This window comes from Antechinus flavipes, chromosome 1 (assembly GCF_016432865.1).
Source record: "Antechinus flavipes isolate AdamAnt ecotype Samford, QLD, Australia chromosome 1, AdamAnt_v2, whole genome shotgun sequence".
NCBI classification, from domain to species: Eukaryota; Metazoa; Chordata; class Mammalia; order Dasyuromorphia; family Dasyuridae; genus Antechinus; species Antechinus flavipes.
Window position 1 is genome coordinate 223825692 of NC_067398.1, and position 15396 is coordinate 223841087.

General features: G+C 33.7%; 1 protein-coding gene across 2 annotated transcripts in view; it reads right to left on the reverse strand.

Annotated features, from left to right (window-relative positions):
- The window catches only part of ERCC6L2 (ERCC excision repair 6 like 2), a 148947-nt gene that overhangs the window by 69375 nt on the left and 64176 nt on the right, over window positions 1-15396 (reverse strand). For both annotated transcript variants that reach the window (XM_051996873.1, XM_051996867.1), the window contains 3 exons: window positions 7644-7715; window positions 5594-5739; window positions 2164-2259 (listed from right to left, as the gene is read on the reverse strand). In XM_051996873.1, the coding sequence (XP_051852833.1) occupies window positions 2164-2259; window positions 5594-5739; window positions 7644-7715 (314 nt within the window). The remainder of the gene's footprint in view (window positions 1-2163; window positions 2260-5593; window positions 5740-7643; window positions 7716-15396) is intronic.

Here is a 15396-nt window from a genome sequence, read left to right on the forward strand (position 1 = left end):
AGAAGGAAGGAGTTTGTGGTCAAAGAACTGGAGTTCATTATTGAACACAAAATAGATAATTTTGATTGTATTAATTTAAAAAGTTTTTGTACAAACAAAACTAATACAGACAAGAACAGATGGGAAGTGGGAAATCGTTTTTTACATTTAAAGGTTCTGATAAAGGCCTCATTTCTAAAATATTTAGAGAATTGACTCAAATTTATAAGAATTCAAGCCACTGTCCAATTGATAACGGGTCAAAGATATGAACAGACAATTTTCAGATGAAATCGAAACCATTTCTAGTCATATGAAAAGGTGCTTTAAATCACTATTGATCAGAGAAATGTAAATTAAGACAACTGTGAGGTACCATTACACACCCCTCTGGCTAAGATGAAAGGAGAAGATAATGATGAATGTTGGAGAGGATATGGGAAAACTGGGATACTAATATGTTTTGGTGAAGTTGTGAATTGATGCGGACATTTTGGAGAGCAATTTGGAATTCAATAGCTCAAAGGCTATCAAACTGTGTACCATTTGATTCAGCAGTGTTTCTACTGGGCTTATATCCCTAAAGGAGGGAAAGCGACCTACATGTGCAAAAATGTTTGTGGCAGCCCTCTTTGTAGTGGCAAGAAACTGGAAACTAAGTGGATGCCCATCAGTTAAAAAATAGCCGAATAATTTATGGTATATGAATGTTATAGATTATTATTCTATATGAAATGATCAGCAGGATGATTTCAAAGAGGACTTGCATGAACTGATGCTAAGTAAAATAAGCAGAACCAGGAGAGCATTCTATATGGTAACAAGATTATATGATGATCAATTCTGACAGATGTGGCTTTTTTCAACAATGAGATGATTCAGACCTGTTCCAACAATCTTGTGATGAAGAAAGCCATACTCCTCTTTAGCAAGGACTATGGGAACTCAGTGTGGATTACAACATAGCATTTTCACTCTTTTTTGTTGTTGTTTGCTTGCATTTTATTTTCTTTCTCATTTTTTTCCCTTTTTGATTAGATTTTTCTTATGCAGCAAGATAATTGCATAAATATGATAAAAAATTTTTTCTATTTTAACATTTGCCTTTAGTTGTAACTGACCAGGGAAGATTTCATTCATGATTTTTTTGAAGTATGTTATTTTGAACAATATAGAATGTGTTTGTAGTTTGACTATGGGAGTTCAGAGTCCCTAAAACTACTTATCATATATTCTCTGATTTTACTATTTTACTTGATTGTCAAAATCCCTTTTAAGCTTTTCCAGACCTGTGATAATTTCTTATTTTTCTGGGAGTTTCTGGATAAAGAAATGTTGACTTTATTATCATCTTCTAAATGTGTACTTTGAGCTTCTTTCTCATCATAGTAATTTCCAAACTTTAGGGGTTTGTGTAACTATTTTCAGAAATCCCTCTACAGACCTAATATGAGCCAGTCCTGCTACCCAGATCTGAGTATGGGCAAAGCAACAGAATCCTGACACAGTAACAACAAAGAAGCTCCTAGAATCTCCCTCTGACCAGATGTTCAGCCCTCTTACTTCTATGCTGAGACCTCTGGAAATGACTACTGTTGCTGCTACTCTTACTTCCATAGTCACTGCTGCAGCCACTGCTGTTGATTCAGTGGCTTCCAAAGCCTGTTCCTGATTTGCTGAGGCTCACCTCACACACTAATGTTTCTGGTTCCTTTCAAGTCATCCTTGGTGTCTGTGGGGCTGACACATCTAAAGATCCCAGCTACTGCCACAATTCAGAGGCCTCATAGACTGTTCCTGGTTTCCTGGGACCCAGCTGTGTTGGCATTGCACAGCCCTCCAGATACCCCTTAACGCAAGAGACCCCCCTGCTGACCTTCCAGGCTGCCTTCAGCTAGAAAACTGTTCTACTCGTCTTTTTTGTGAGTTCTGATGTTTTAAAATTTGGAGGGGTTCTGGGGAGAACTCAGGTGCTTCCCTAACTTCAATTCTGACATCTTGGTTCTACCTCAGACCTAAATATTCTTAAACAAGATTTCCTTCTCTGCCTTTTCATCCCTTAACTCAATCAATCATAACAATATTTTGAGAACCTCTAAATTTCATAATCAAATACTATTTTTAAGAAATCTACATGAGAAGCAATATTTATATGTTACTTCAAATGATAGCACGAACATATACCTGTCAATGGCTTGAAGATCATTAGCTGGATTCCAAGTTGGGTCAAAGATTACAACAACATTAGCACCAATAAAATTGAGGCCAAGTCCACCAGCCCTTGGAGGAAAAAAATAGATAAGATGATATTAGAAAGTTCTTTAAGAATATCACTTTCTTAAAAAAAAAAAAAAAAAAAGATAATACTTAAATACAACTCATTAAGTTTTCAGCTCAAGGATTAACTTTGCTAGGCTTCTACTTTCAAAAAACTGAATGCTATACTATTACAAAATAAGCAAGGACAAATAGAATCTTTTCCACACTAACCAAAATGTGATGAGAAAGAAATATTTATCTTTTCTAGAATTACTTTTTTGCCACTCACACAGAATATCCTCTAAAATACTAGTATCCAAATTAAGTGATTGTCCTCCCTGTTGTCTTTTAGACCCGTAAGTACTATTTTTCAATGTTTTACAACAATATATTTTTTAAATTATCAGTATAATGAAGCTAAGCAAAGCCCATTTTAAGCCCAATCAATAAAAGTGTTTTTTAAGAGTATAGAGTCAACGCCATTTGAATCTTTCAAAAAGATTCAATTTTGTTGTAAATAATTTTAAAATGTAAAACTAAGATCCAAAACAAGTATTATAAGAAAAGAGTAAGTGATTACTTTCAGCTTGTAGCTAGAGAAGGAAGAAAATCAGAGCGTATATGATAAATGGTTTTAGGGACCCTGAACTCCCATAGTCAAACTACAAACACATTCTACATTATTCAAAATAACATACTTCAAAAAAATCATGAATGAAATCTTCCCTGGTCAATTAGAATTAGAGGCAAATGTTAAAATAGAAAAAAAAAATACCCCACCAATCAATAACTGTCAATAACTATGTTAAAAGTTAGTCTAAATTACTAATATGAGAAATGCAAATTAAAAAAAACTCTCATCATAAATCCAGAAAATTGGCAAACATTATAAAAGATCAAAATAATTGACAATGGGGGAGCTATAGAAAGTTAGACATCTCCTCTGACATTTCTTCATTCTTTCTCTGCTACACTAATTTCGGACTTTGACTTCTTTGGTTATATCCATTTTCTTTTAGTTTTCCACCATCTCTTCTAACTGCTACTTTTCTATTGTTTTTCAACTTTCTTTTGTTTCCCCCATTTTCCCCTGTAAGATTCTTGAGAGTAGGAGTAGTCTTTCTTTTTTATATTTATATTTCTAGAACTTATATTCATAGCACCTGTTTTTGTGGCATGGAAGGAAAGAGGGAGGAAAAGAGGAATAAAGAGAGGGAGTCCAGTGATCAGGGAATGAATAAAGTGAATGTGAATATAATAAAAATTTACCATAAAAAAATGAATACAAAGAATTCTGGGGAAAATGGTACAACATAAATTATTCCTGAGCAAAGAAAGTAGAATCAGAAGAAAAAGAGTCTGCATTATAATCACATAACTAATCACAACACTAAAAAAGTAGCTGAACTACTTTGTCCACCTCTCATGGAATCCTCCCATGTCAAAAAGAAAAATGGTTAAGCAAAATTGGAAGTAACAGAACAGACAACATTCTGCTCCCAATGTCCTAGCCTGTTTTCCCAGTTTGTTCATTTCATTTAATCTAAGTTCAGCTGGGGAATCAACAAAAGATATAAATAAAACTTTAAAAATAAAATAGATTGAATAGCAACAAAGCACAATGATGTCGACAACTTCAAGTCCCCATAATAGCCTCCTCCACCTCAAACATTTATTTATCTACACTGGACATCAGTACTGGGACCCAGGCCATTCTTATCATATACCAACATAACAAATCAGTCATCAGCAAACCCGAGTGCCTATTATTCTCTAATTCTTCAAAGATCCAAAAGGCAGGTAACACTTTCTCAACTGCTCAGAGTCCAGAATGAGCAATACTCTTCCTCTGACACCACATTAACTCATATTGATTAAACTTATTCCCACACAATGATTTAATACTTCCAAAGAGATCACACAAATTAATACACTGCCTACCACGTTTTGAAGCATGACTTAATCACATACTAACTATATACATTCTAGTTTCACTGACAGTAACTTCATATCCTTAACATTTTCTCAAAGTTCCACCATAGTGAACCATATCTCCTTCTTCCACTTCTGTTCTATGTACCAGTTTGGGGCACTAATTCATGAGGGCCAACATCAAAGGGAAGGTTAAGAACCTGGTGCATGAGAGGATGGGGCACCTTCTGCGGAAACTGAGAAGCTCAGAAAAGGGATGTCTTTGTTCTAACCTTTTGCAAAGAGATCATATGAAAGTTTTCTCTTAGAATTCCATGTCAAGGAAAAAAACCTATTTCTTCAGACAAAGCTTTTATTTTTCTTTTTGACAGATCAGAATTACATGACTTGGTGAACAGAAAGCTGGACCTGGAGTCAAGAAGACCTGAGTTTCTCAGACTTTTAGTGTGACCCTGGGCAAGTCACTTAGCCTCTGTCAATTTCAGTTTCCTCAGCAGTAAAATGGGGATAAATAATAGAACCAGCCTTCTAAAATTGTTGTAAAGATCAAATGAGATATTTGTAAAATGTTTAGCACAAGGCCTGGCACATAACAGGCACCTAATACATGCTTGTTCCCTTTCCTAAAAAAATATTTTTTCCTTTTGCCTAAAGTCAGGAATCTCAGAGTTAATCAATGTACCCAGAATAATTGACAATATCTGCATTTATATTGCACTTAACACAAATGTGTCCTGTTAAAAATTTACATTCTCCTGCTGCATACACATTTTAATTCTGTAAATTGCTTTAAATTCATTACAATTTTTTTTTGACAAATGACATTACAGCTTGAATTTAAAGCCACATTCCTCTCATCCTAAGACTTTTCATTAAGGTGTAAGTTTGACAGTACAAATTATTTCAATCATTATATTTGGATCCTCAGTGCCTGGATCAATGCCTGGGACAGAGTAGTTGCATAATAAATACTTGTTGATTGAGTGCTGGAACTCTAAATCTGGGGGAAGAAGTGAAAAATTGGAGGTAAAGGAGAACAACAAAGGAATACAGTGAAATACAGCAGAATGCAGTGAAAATAAAGTCTCAGTTCTGATTCTTAACAGTTTGCATGATACTGAGCTCTGTTGTGTAGTATCACACCTGCACAAAAATAAATAAACAAAATACCTCACCACAAACCTAACAGGGTTGTTCTAAGGAAAGTACTTTGTAAATGCTAAACTATCATTAAAACTATAAACTAAAAGATTCTCTATGTAATAGTCCATTCTCTTCTATGTATTTGAATTCACGAAAAGAAAGTATACAAATTGACACTGGACATAGCATTGATCCAATGATAACTTGATTTAGAAAGTTTTCTCTCCAACATTATAAAATAATTAGGCTAATAATTAAGTTATAAAATTAGTTTTCTTACATTGTAGAGACAAGGCAAATGTTAACATCTTGTGTGGTGTTGAATTCTTTCACTATCTTAACCCTTTCCTCTGACTTGGTACTTCCATCAAGTCTTCTGTAATCTAGCCCAGTGGCCATACAATATTGCTCCAGAACATTTAGTAACTGGTTTAAAAAAAAAAAAAAAGACAAACAAGGAAACATTAATACCTGTTATAACAAATATCAAATCATTATAAAGAAAATGTTATTAATTATAACCTGAAAATTAACTTTTCTATATTTAAATATTCCATGTTCTTGCACTTACTAAAACCTGGCTCCTTCCTGATGATACATTTTTCTTGGGCATTCTTTCCAGGATTGGTTGCATTTTTGATGATAAAACCTGACTCACAGATCATGGTAGAGAGTTGGAATATTTCTTGCTCACAATTTCCTCTTCAATATGATTAATAGAAATCTATTTTGCCCTGCAGTCACAGACAAATAGTCATACTCTTAAACTTACAATCACCCACAAATACACTACTTCCATATTCATGAATTCTGAAGTGCCCTTTTTAGATCAGTCTATTGTCATTCCACCATGCCTCTGCCTTACAACACCAAAACTTGTTCTTCATTCTAAGTGTATCCTCCACTCTCTTTGCAATCTTTAACAATGATGATCTTCTCTCTAGGTTTTAGTTACACTACTATCTTCTGGTTCATCTTTTACTTATCTGACTACTTCCTTTCATTGTTCTTGATCTTTGTCTAGGTCATACCTGCTAGTTTTGGGTGTCCCATAAGGCTCTGTCTTGTGCCCTTTTTGTTTTTCCCTCTTTATCATTTCACCTGGTGATCTAAACACTGCTCATAGACTCAATTATTATCTCTTTGTTGAAGATTATCAATTCTATTAATCTAGCCTTAATCTGTCTCCTGACTGTCTCTTATAGTTACAAATATCTAATGGATTTTTCAAACTGGACAATTCTGTAAGCAAAGTTAAACTCAACATGTTCAAAACTGAACTTTTTTTTTTCTCTCTCCAAAACTTACCTGCTTTTTGGACTTTCCTGTTTCTGTGAAGACTAGTCTTCCAGTCACCTAACCTCATAATCAAGGTGTCATTCTCAACTTCTCACTTCTACTTCCCTCTTATTCTCTCTTTTATAACCGGGTTATCTCCTACCTTTCCAGTTATCTTATACCTCACTCATCCTCAAGTATTCTATGATCCAGTGAAATTAGACTTTTCATTATTCCTGTGGCTTGAATTCTCTCCCTCTTCATCTATGCATCCTGAGTTCCTTCAAATCTCAACTAAAATCTTATTTTATTTCATAGGCCATCCTTCATCCCTCTTATTTCTAGTGTTTTTCCCTTGAAATTATCTCCAATTTACTGAGTACATATCTTGTTTGTATGTAGCTGTTTGCAAGTTGTCTCACCATTAGATTATAAGCTCCTTAAGTGAAGCACTAGTATTTTTTCTTTCTTCATATTCTCTACACTTAGCACAGTGCCTGGCCCATAGTAAGTATTTAATAAATTGATTTCTTAAAAAAAATTTTCATTCTTTCATTTTCAAATTTTAATTATTTTGCAGATTTTTTTAAATGCAAAGAAACCCAAAACATTCCATTTAAAAGTATAAATAATTAAGCATGTTATTTACTTAGTGCTGATTATGTTTGCTTTACTATAGAATGTTATTTTAGCTTTTGGCCATTCATTTAATCAAACCAATAATTATTTATTAGTACATATTGTGAATAAAGCTCTGTCACAGACTTTCATACGGCAGATCTTTTAAAAATAGCCATTAGAGAGGAAAATTATATATATATATATAATCTTTATATATCTATAGATAAGATATTTTTGAGTTTAAACTTTGAAGATGTCCTTGCTGTACCGAAGATTCAAATCTCCTTTTAAAGACTATGTGGCTTACCTAATCACCACTCTCAGTGGTGTATAGAAAAGAAAATGTGGCTAACAGCTGCTGCTGTCATCTTTTTTAGGCCTCAGGAGTTATTGCTGAGGTCAGTAATAAATACAAATCATAAGGTACTTACCTTGGTAGAAAAGGAAAAAAGAAGAACTTTGTCCCTGGCTTTTTTGCAATGATTTAAAAGCTGCTGAAGAACCTGGAAGTGAACCACAGAATGGTAGTTAACTAGTGGCCATTTGAGGTATAATTCATACATGTAGAATTACCTATCATGTTAGAATGTCTAAGAAATTATTTTCATGTCTCTGTAACCTCAACCTTCTTTTTCATTACATCTTTTCCCCTGTCAAACACAGAATTAAGGTTTCCTGTCAAATAATATTATAATTATATTGGCAACAAATAGTTGAAATTTCTAAAAAACTTGCAATTATTTTTAAGAGTAAATAGTATTTTAACAAGATATCCAAAAATGAATTAGTTTCCCAAACATCTATATGGCATCAGTTTAGCACTAAACTAGAATGCAAAGCTCTATATATCGAAATATACACTATATCTGAAAGTTCTCTAAATTTAATATTTTCTCACTATATGAAGGGGCTAACTATCTTGAGACAAGGCTTCTCAAAATAATTAGAAGAATGTAGTTTCTCCTTCTGTTTATGGCTGTAGCTTCCTAAATCTGACACTGACCATCTAACAAAGATCATCTGCACACATACACACCATTCTAATGAGAAAGCAAATAACCCAGAGCTTTATATAAAAGTGATAACTAGTTAGAAAGAGAATAATAGGAAGATAAGTTGGATAGCACTTGAAAAATTGTGAAGTGCTTTTAATAACTTTTAATAAGGAGAAGCTTATTTCTCCTTGAAACAATGGCCTATCTGTTAAAGATCAATAGTTTTCTAATGACATTTGCAACCAAGTCACAGAATACTATAATTTCAAAAGAATTTGAGCTGTAAGTAAAGAAAAAGGCAAAATAGCAAGGCCTGAGAAGGCTGTTAAGAATTACCCAGGTGAAACAAAAAATATATATAACCATAAAAAGAGAGTAAAACATCCATTTCTCTTTAACCCAGAGATTCTACTAATGGGTATAAGACCAAAAAAGTCAATGACAAAATGAAAAGTTCTACATAAACCAAAATACAGACAGCAGGACTTTTTGTAGTAGGAATAAATTAGGAACAAAGTATGTGCCTATCTACTAGGTAATGGCCAAGCAAACTTTAGTTTCTGAATAGAAGTAGTACTGTGCTGTAAGAAATTATGAATACCAAGATGTCTGAGAGAACATACATTAACTAATGCAAAGTGAAATAAGCTACCAGAAAAAAAAAATTATAAAATGGTCAAAAATAAATGCAATAAAATTCTAATGTGACCAAACTCAGTTTCATAGAAGAACTATAAGAAGGCATCTCTACATTCCTCCTACCTTTGGTTTTTTTTTTTTTTAATAACTTTTTATTTACAAGTTATATGCATGGGTAATTTTACAGCATTGACAATTGCCAAATCTTTTGTTCCAATTTTTCCCCTCCTTCCCCCTATCCCCTCCCCCAGATGGCAGGTTGACCAATACATGTTAAATATGTTAAACTACAATATGTTAAATACAATATAAGTATACATGTCAAAACAATTATTTTGCTGTACAAAAAGAATTGGACTTCGAAATAGAATACTATTAGCCTGTGAAAGAAATCAAAAATGCAGGCAGACAAAAGTAGAGGGACTGGGAATTCTATGTAATGGTTCATAGTCATCTCCCAGAATTCTTTTGCTGGGTATAGCTGGTTCAATTCATTACTACTCTATTGAAACTGATCTGGTTCCCAGAGATTCTACTAAAAAGCTATTAGAAATAATTCATAATTTTAGCAAAGTAGCAGGATACAAAATAAATCCCCACAAATCCTCAGCATTTTTATATACCACCAACAAAATCCAAGAGCAAGAGATACAAAGAGAAATTCCATTCAAAATAACTGTTGATAGCATAAAATATTTGGGAATCTACCTACCAAAGGAAAGTCAGGAATTATTTGAGCAAAATTACAAAAAAGTTTCCACACAAATAAAGTCAGACTTAAATAACTGGAAAAATATTAAGTGCTCTTGGATAGGCCGAGCGAATATAATAAAGATGACAATACTCCCTAAACTAATCTATTTATTTAGTGCTATACCAATCAGACTTCCAAGAAAATATTTTAATGATTTAGAAAAAATAACAACAAAATTCATATGGAACAATAAAAAGTCGAGAATCTCAAGGGAATTAATGAAAAAAAAAAATCAAATGAAGGTGGTCTAGCTGTACCAGATCTAAAATTATATTATAAAGCAGCAGTCACCAAAACCATTTGGTATTGGCTAAGAAATAGATTAGTTGATCAGTAGAAAAGGTTAGGTTCACAAGATAAGGTAGTCAACTATAGCAATCTAGCGTTTGACAAACCCAAAGATTCTAACTTTTGGGATAAGATTTCATTATTTGATAAAAACTGCTGGGATAACTGGAAATTAGTATGGCAGAAATTAGGCATAGACCCACACTTAACACCATATACCAAGATAAGATCAAAATGGGTCCATGACCTAGGCATAAAGAACGAGATTATAAATAAATTAGAGGAACATAGGATAATTTATCTCTCAGACTTGTGGAGGAGAAAGAAATTTGTGACCAAAGATGAACTAGAGACCATTACTGATCACAAAATTGAAAATTTTTTTTATATCAAATTAAAAAGCCTTTGTACAAACAGAACGAATGCAAACAAGATTAGTAGGGAAGCAACAAACTGGGAAAACATCTTTACAATTAAAGGTTCTGATAAAGGCCTCATTTCCAAAATATATAGAGAACTGACTCAAATTTATAAAAAATCAAGCCATTCTCCAATTGATAAATGGTCAAAGGATATGAACAGACAATTTTCAGATGATGAAATTGAAACTATTACCACTCACATGAAAGAGTGTTCCAAATCACTATTGATCAGAGAAATGCAAATTAAGACAACTCTGAGATATCACTACACACCTGTCAGATTGGCTAAGATGACAGGAAAAAATAATGATGAATGTTGGAGGGGATGCGGGAAAACTGGGACACTGATGCATTGTTGGTGGAGTTGTGAACGAATCCAACCATTCTGGAGAGCAATCTGGAATTATGCCCAAAAAGTTATCAAACTGTGCATACCCTTAGATCCAGCAATGTTTCTATTGGGCTTATACCCCAAAGAGATACTAAAGAAGGGAAAGGGACCTGTATGTGCCAAAATGTTTGTAGCAGCCCTGTTTGTAGTGGCTAGAAACTGGAAAATGAATGGATGCCCATCAATTGGAGAATGGCTGGGTAAATTGTGGTATATGAATGTTATGGAATATTATTGCTCTGTAAGGAATGACCAGCAGGATGAATACAGAGAGGCTTGGAGAGACCTACATGGACTGATGCTAAGTGAGATGAGCAGAACCAGGAGATCATTATACACTTCGACAACGATATTGTATGAGGATGTATTCTGATGGAAGTGGATTTCTATGACAAAGAGACCTAACTGAGTTTTAATGGATAAATGATGGACAGAGACAGCTACACCCAGAGAAGGAACACTGGAAAACGAATGTGAACTATTTGCATTTTTGATTTTCTTCCCGAGTTATTTTTACCTTCTGAATCCAATTCTCCCTGTGCAACAGGAGAACTGTTCGGTTCTGCAAATATGTATTGTATCTAGGATATACTGCAACATATTTAACATATATAGGATTGCTTGCCATCTTGGGGTGGGGGGATGGAGGGAGGGAGGGGAAAAAACGAAACATAAGCGAGTGCAAGGGATAATGTTGTAAAAAATTACCCTGCCATGGATTCTGTCAATACAAAGTTATTATTAAATAAAATAAAATTTAAATTAAAAAAAAAAAAAAAGAAACTGATCTGGTTCATCTCATTGCTGGAGATGGCCATGTCCATCAGAATTAATCATCATATAGTACTGTTGTTGAAGTATATAATGATCTCCTGGTCCTGCTCATTTCATTCAGTGTCAGTTCATGTAAGTCTCTCCAGGCCTTACTGATATCATCCTGCTCGTCATTTCTTATTTAACAATAATATTCCATAATATTCATATACCACAATTTATTCAGCCATTCTCCAATTGATGGGCATCCACTCAGTTTCCAGTTTCTGGCCACTACAAAGAGACCTGCCACAAATATTCTTGCACATACCCACCTTTGCTTCTTCACAGAGGCTGGGGACTACAGGTGTAGAACACTGGATATAAAGTCATACTTTTTCAGTATGTTAGTGAATTTTGCTTAACATTTTCTTCTTGATTTTCATTCTTTATTACAAGGAATGTCTTTTTGGCAGGGGGAGAACAACATATTGAGAAATGCAGATGATGTAAAAACTAAAGATATTAATGCAAATTTATTTTTTTAAATAAGCTTCTTATTTCAGTTAATAAATATTTGAGCAATTTAATAAATAATTTGAGCAGTTCCTTCAGCTCCAAGTTTACTAATCTTATCAAAAAAGGAAATGGTATTAGTATAGAATGATCTTTTCTTGATGAAATCATGCTTTTTGTGTCACCATTCCCCTTTCCAGATAAATTGGGAGATGGGGGAGGCAGGAATGATTTAGCACTCATTATGTATAAAGTATTATACTAAGCACCAGGGACACAAATGGAAAAGTAAACCATCCTGCTTTCAAGAAGCTCACATTCTAACAGGAGCAGATAGGTCCTATGGTGCTTAGGATGTAGTAAACAAGCAGTTATGTCTTTTGTGGAGTGTTATTTCTATTGATAAAACCATATCTATTTCTGATGTTGAACGATCAGAATGAGATCCACTGATGTCAGGACCTTTCTTTTCTGAGTCTCGGTAGCTGTGGCTTCTCAATTCTACTTAAATTTTTTTCAGACATACATATTTGAATTTTAAATGGATGAAAACCACTATACCATTATCTTTTACTAGCTGAGTGAAAAATAATTGTTCAGCTGAACTAAGTGGCTAATAAAAGAAAAATAAACTATCAGAATGTATCTTTTATTTCACAGGATTACAGAATATATACACATAAGTGTTAATATATAAATACACACACAAAATAAAGATAATGAAAATAAAAGAGAATCTCAATTTACAAACTGATATTTTAATCTCAGGAGATAACTAAAACCAAAAAAAGTCTAATGAAATATTAAGGTAAGTTTTAGCACTAGACTAACATTATTGTTGCTTCTAATACTAAAAGAAACCATCTTTATCAATTATGATTAATTATAGTTAATTTGTAACTATAAACATTGCAAACAAAACTCTTCCATTTTTCCTGGTTCAGCCATCTGAGACAGAGCAGAACTAGTACAATCCCTCCTACATGTGACAGTCCTTTCCATCTATAGCAAACACACACAATTTCTTCAATTTTCTTCAAATGACATGGATTCCAGACTCTTTAGTATCTTTTCTTTTACTTCTCAGGATAGAGTACAGCTTACAAAAGTCTTTCTTAAAACATGCTACACAAAACTAAATATAAGACATCAAATGGAGTCTGACCAAGGCAGAGTAGTTGATCATCACTCTTCCTAGAAATGTACTTCTCTTAAAACAATCCAAGAATGCATTAGAGTTTTTGGTTTGTTTATTTGTTTTGTTTTTTTTAATTGCCACATTACACTCCTAATATATATCACTACCAGACTTTTAGATCCTGGCTATTGTCCATTATGTTAGCTCTCCCTCCAGATTTGTGTCATCTATAAATTTTATTCCAAGTTACTGACAAAAATTTTAGAAGAAGAGATTCAAGTCCAAATCCCTAGCACTCCATTGGGAATCTTTTGCTCTGCTGACATGGTATTGTTAACAACTAATCTTTGGATTTAGCCATCAACCAGATCTGAAACCATCTATTTATATTCCTATCTAGTCCACATTTTTCTATGTGCTCCACAAGAAATGCGCCATTAAATAATTCATCAAAAGTTTTGCCAAATTTTGGGTAAATTCTATACAACAGCAGTTCCTTCAGCTCCAAGTTTACTAATCTTATCAAAAAAGGAAATGATATTAGTATAGAATGATCTTTTCTTGATGAAATCATGCTTTTTTGTATCACCATTCCCCTTTCCAGATGAATTAGGAGATGAGGGAGGCAGGAATGATTTAGCACTTATTATGTGTAAAGTATTATACTAAGCACCAGGGACACAAATGGAAAAGTAAACCATCCTGCTTTCAAGAAGATCACATTCTAACAGGAGCTGATAGGTCTTATGGTGCTTAGGATGTAGCAACCAAAGAGACAGTAATGTCTTTTGTGGAGTGTTATTTCCACCATATCTATTTCTGATGCTGAACAATCAGACTGAGATTCACTGATGTCAGAACCTTTCTTTTCTGAGTCTCAGTAGCTGTGGCTTCTCAAATGGCAGCATCAATAAAAGCAGTTGCCAGGCAGCACTTCCAGAAAGCTGTGGGGACCTGGCTGGAAATACTATGGTTAAAGATTGCTCTTACTCTCAAGATGCTTATGTTTGGGATCCTGACCAGTCTCTGTCTTGGTTTTGTCAAGATAAAATTCTCCCAAAATACATATCTCTGGTCTCATTACAGGTCCTACTTTCTCACTAATCTACAATCTCTTCCTGTCTATAACCTACTTTTCTCTTACTTACAAAAATACCCAAATCTTTTTTCTTTAAAAAAACAAACAAAAACACCCTTAACTTAATTCAACCATCCTCACTAGCTCTATTCTTCTTCCCTTTTATGGTTAAACTCCTTGAGAGAATAAGCTAAACTAGATCTCTTTACTTTCTCTCCTTACTTTCTTCTAAACCTGCATTCTGGCTTATGACCCCATTATTCAACTAAAACTGCTCTTTCTAAATTTACTATTTACCTCTTAATTTTCAAATGTAATAACCTTTTATCAGTCCTCATTTTTATAGTCTTTTCTAAAGTCTTTGAACCTTTAACTATCTCCCTGTTCTTGGACACTGCTCTAGATTTTAATGGCAAGGCTTTCTACTGATTCTCGTCCAATCTGTGACTGCACTGATCCCTTTTTAGATCTCCATCCAGGCTGTGACCACTAACCATGGATGTCCTCCGAGACCATGTCTTGGATGCTCTTCTCTTTTCCTTTTATATTATTTCACTTGGTGGTCTCATCATATCTGTAGGCAGATGATTCTCAGATCTATTTATCTAACCCAATATCTCTCCTAATCTCCAATCTTGCTTCAATCTTCTTGGTATTTAGATATCACAAACTCAATACATCCAAAACAGAACTCATTATCTTTCTCCACAGACCTTCAATATTTCCAAATCCTATTATTATTATCAAGAACATCATCATTCTCCCAGTAACCCAGGCTCACAATTTTGATGACATCCTCAACCCAGATTCACCCCTTTATGCAATCTTTATGCAGTTGGTTTATGCAACCCAACTGAATCCTGTCATAAAACAATGAAAAGAGAAAAACTAATAATAAAGACCCCAAATTCCAACATTAGAAAGGGAAATTAAGCAAGATATAAACAAGCTTAGAAAGGAAAATCTAGTAAATTAAAGGGATTTACAATGAATATTATCAAATATTTAATGAATAATCATTTTCTATTCTCTGCTACATAAGTTGTTCTCAATGTACCAACACCATCATGTAAGAAACTGAGTCTGAGACACAAATCAAGAATGAACAAAACCGAAAAAAACTAAAGGTCAATATCACAGTGAACAGGGATGTAACATTACAATAAGGTTTATGAAAAACTGGCAATAGTACAAAAAGTTATTCATTATA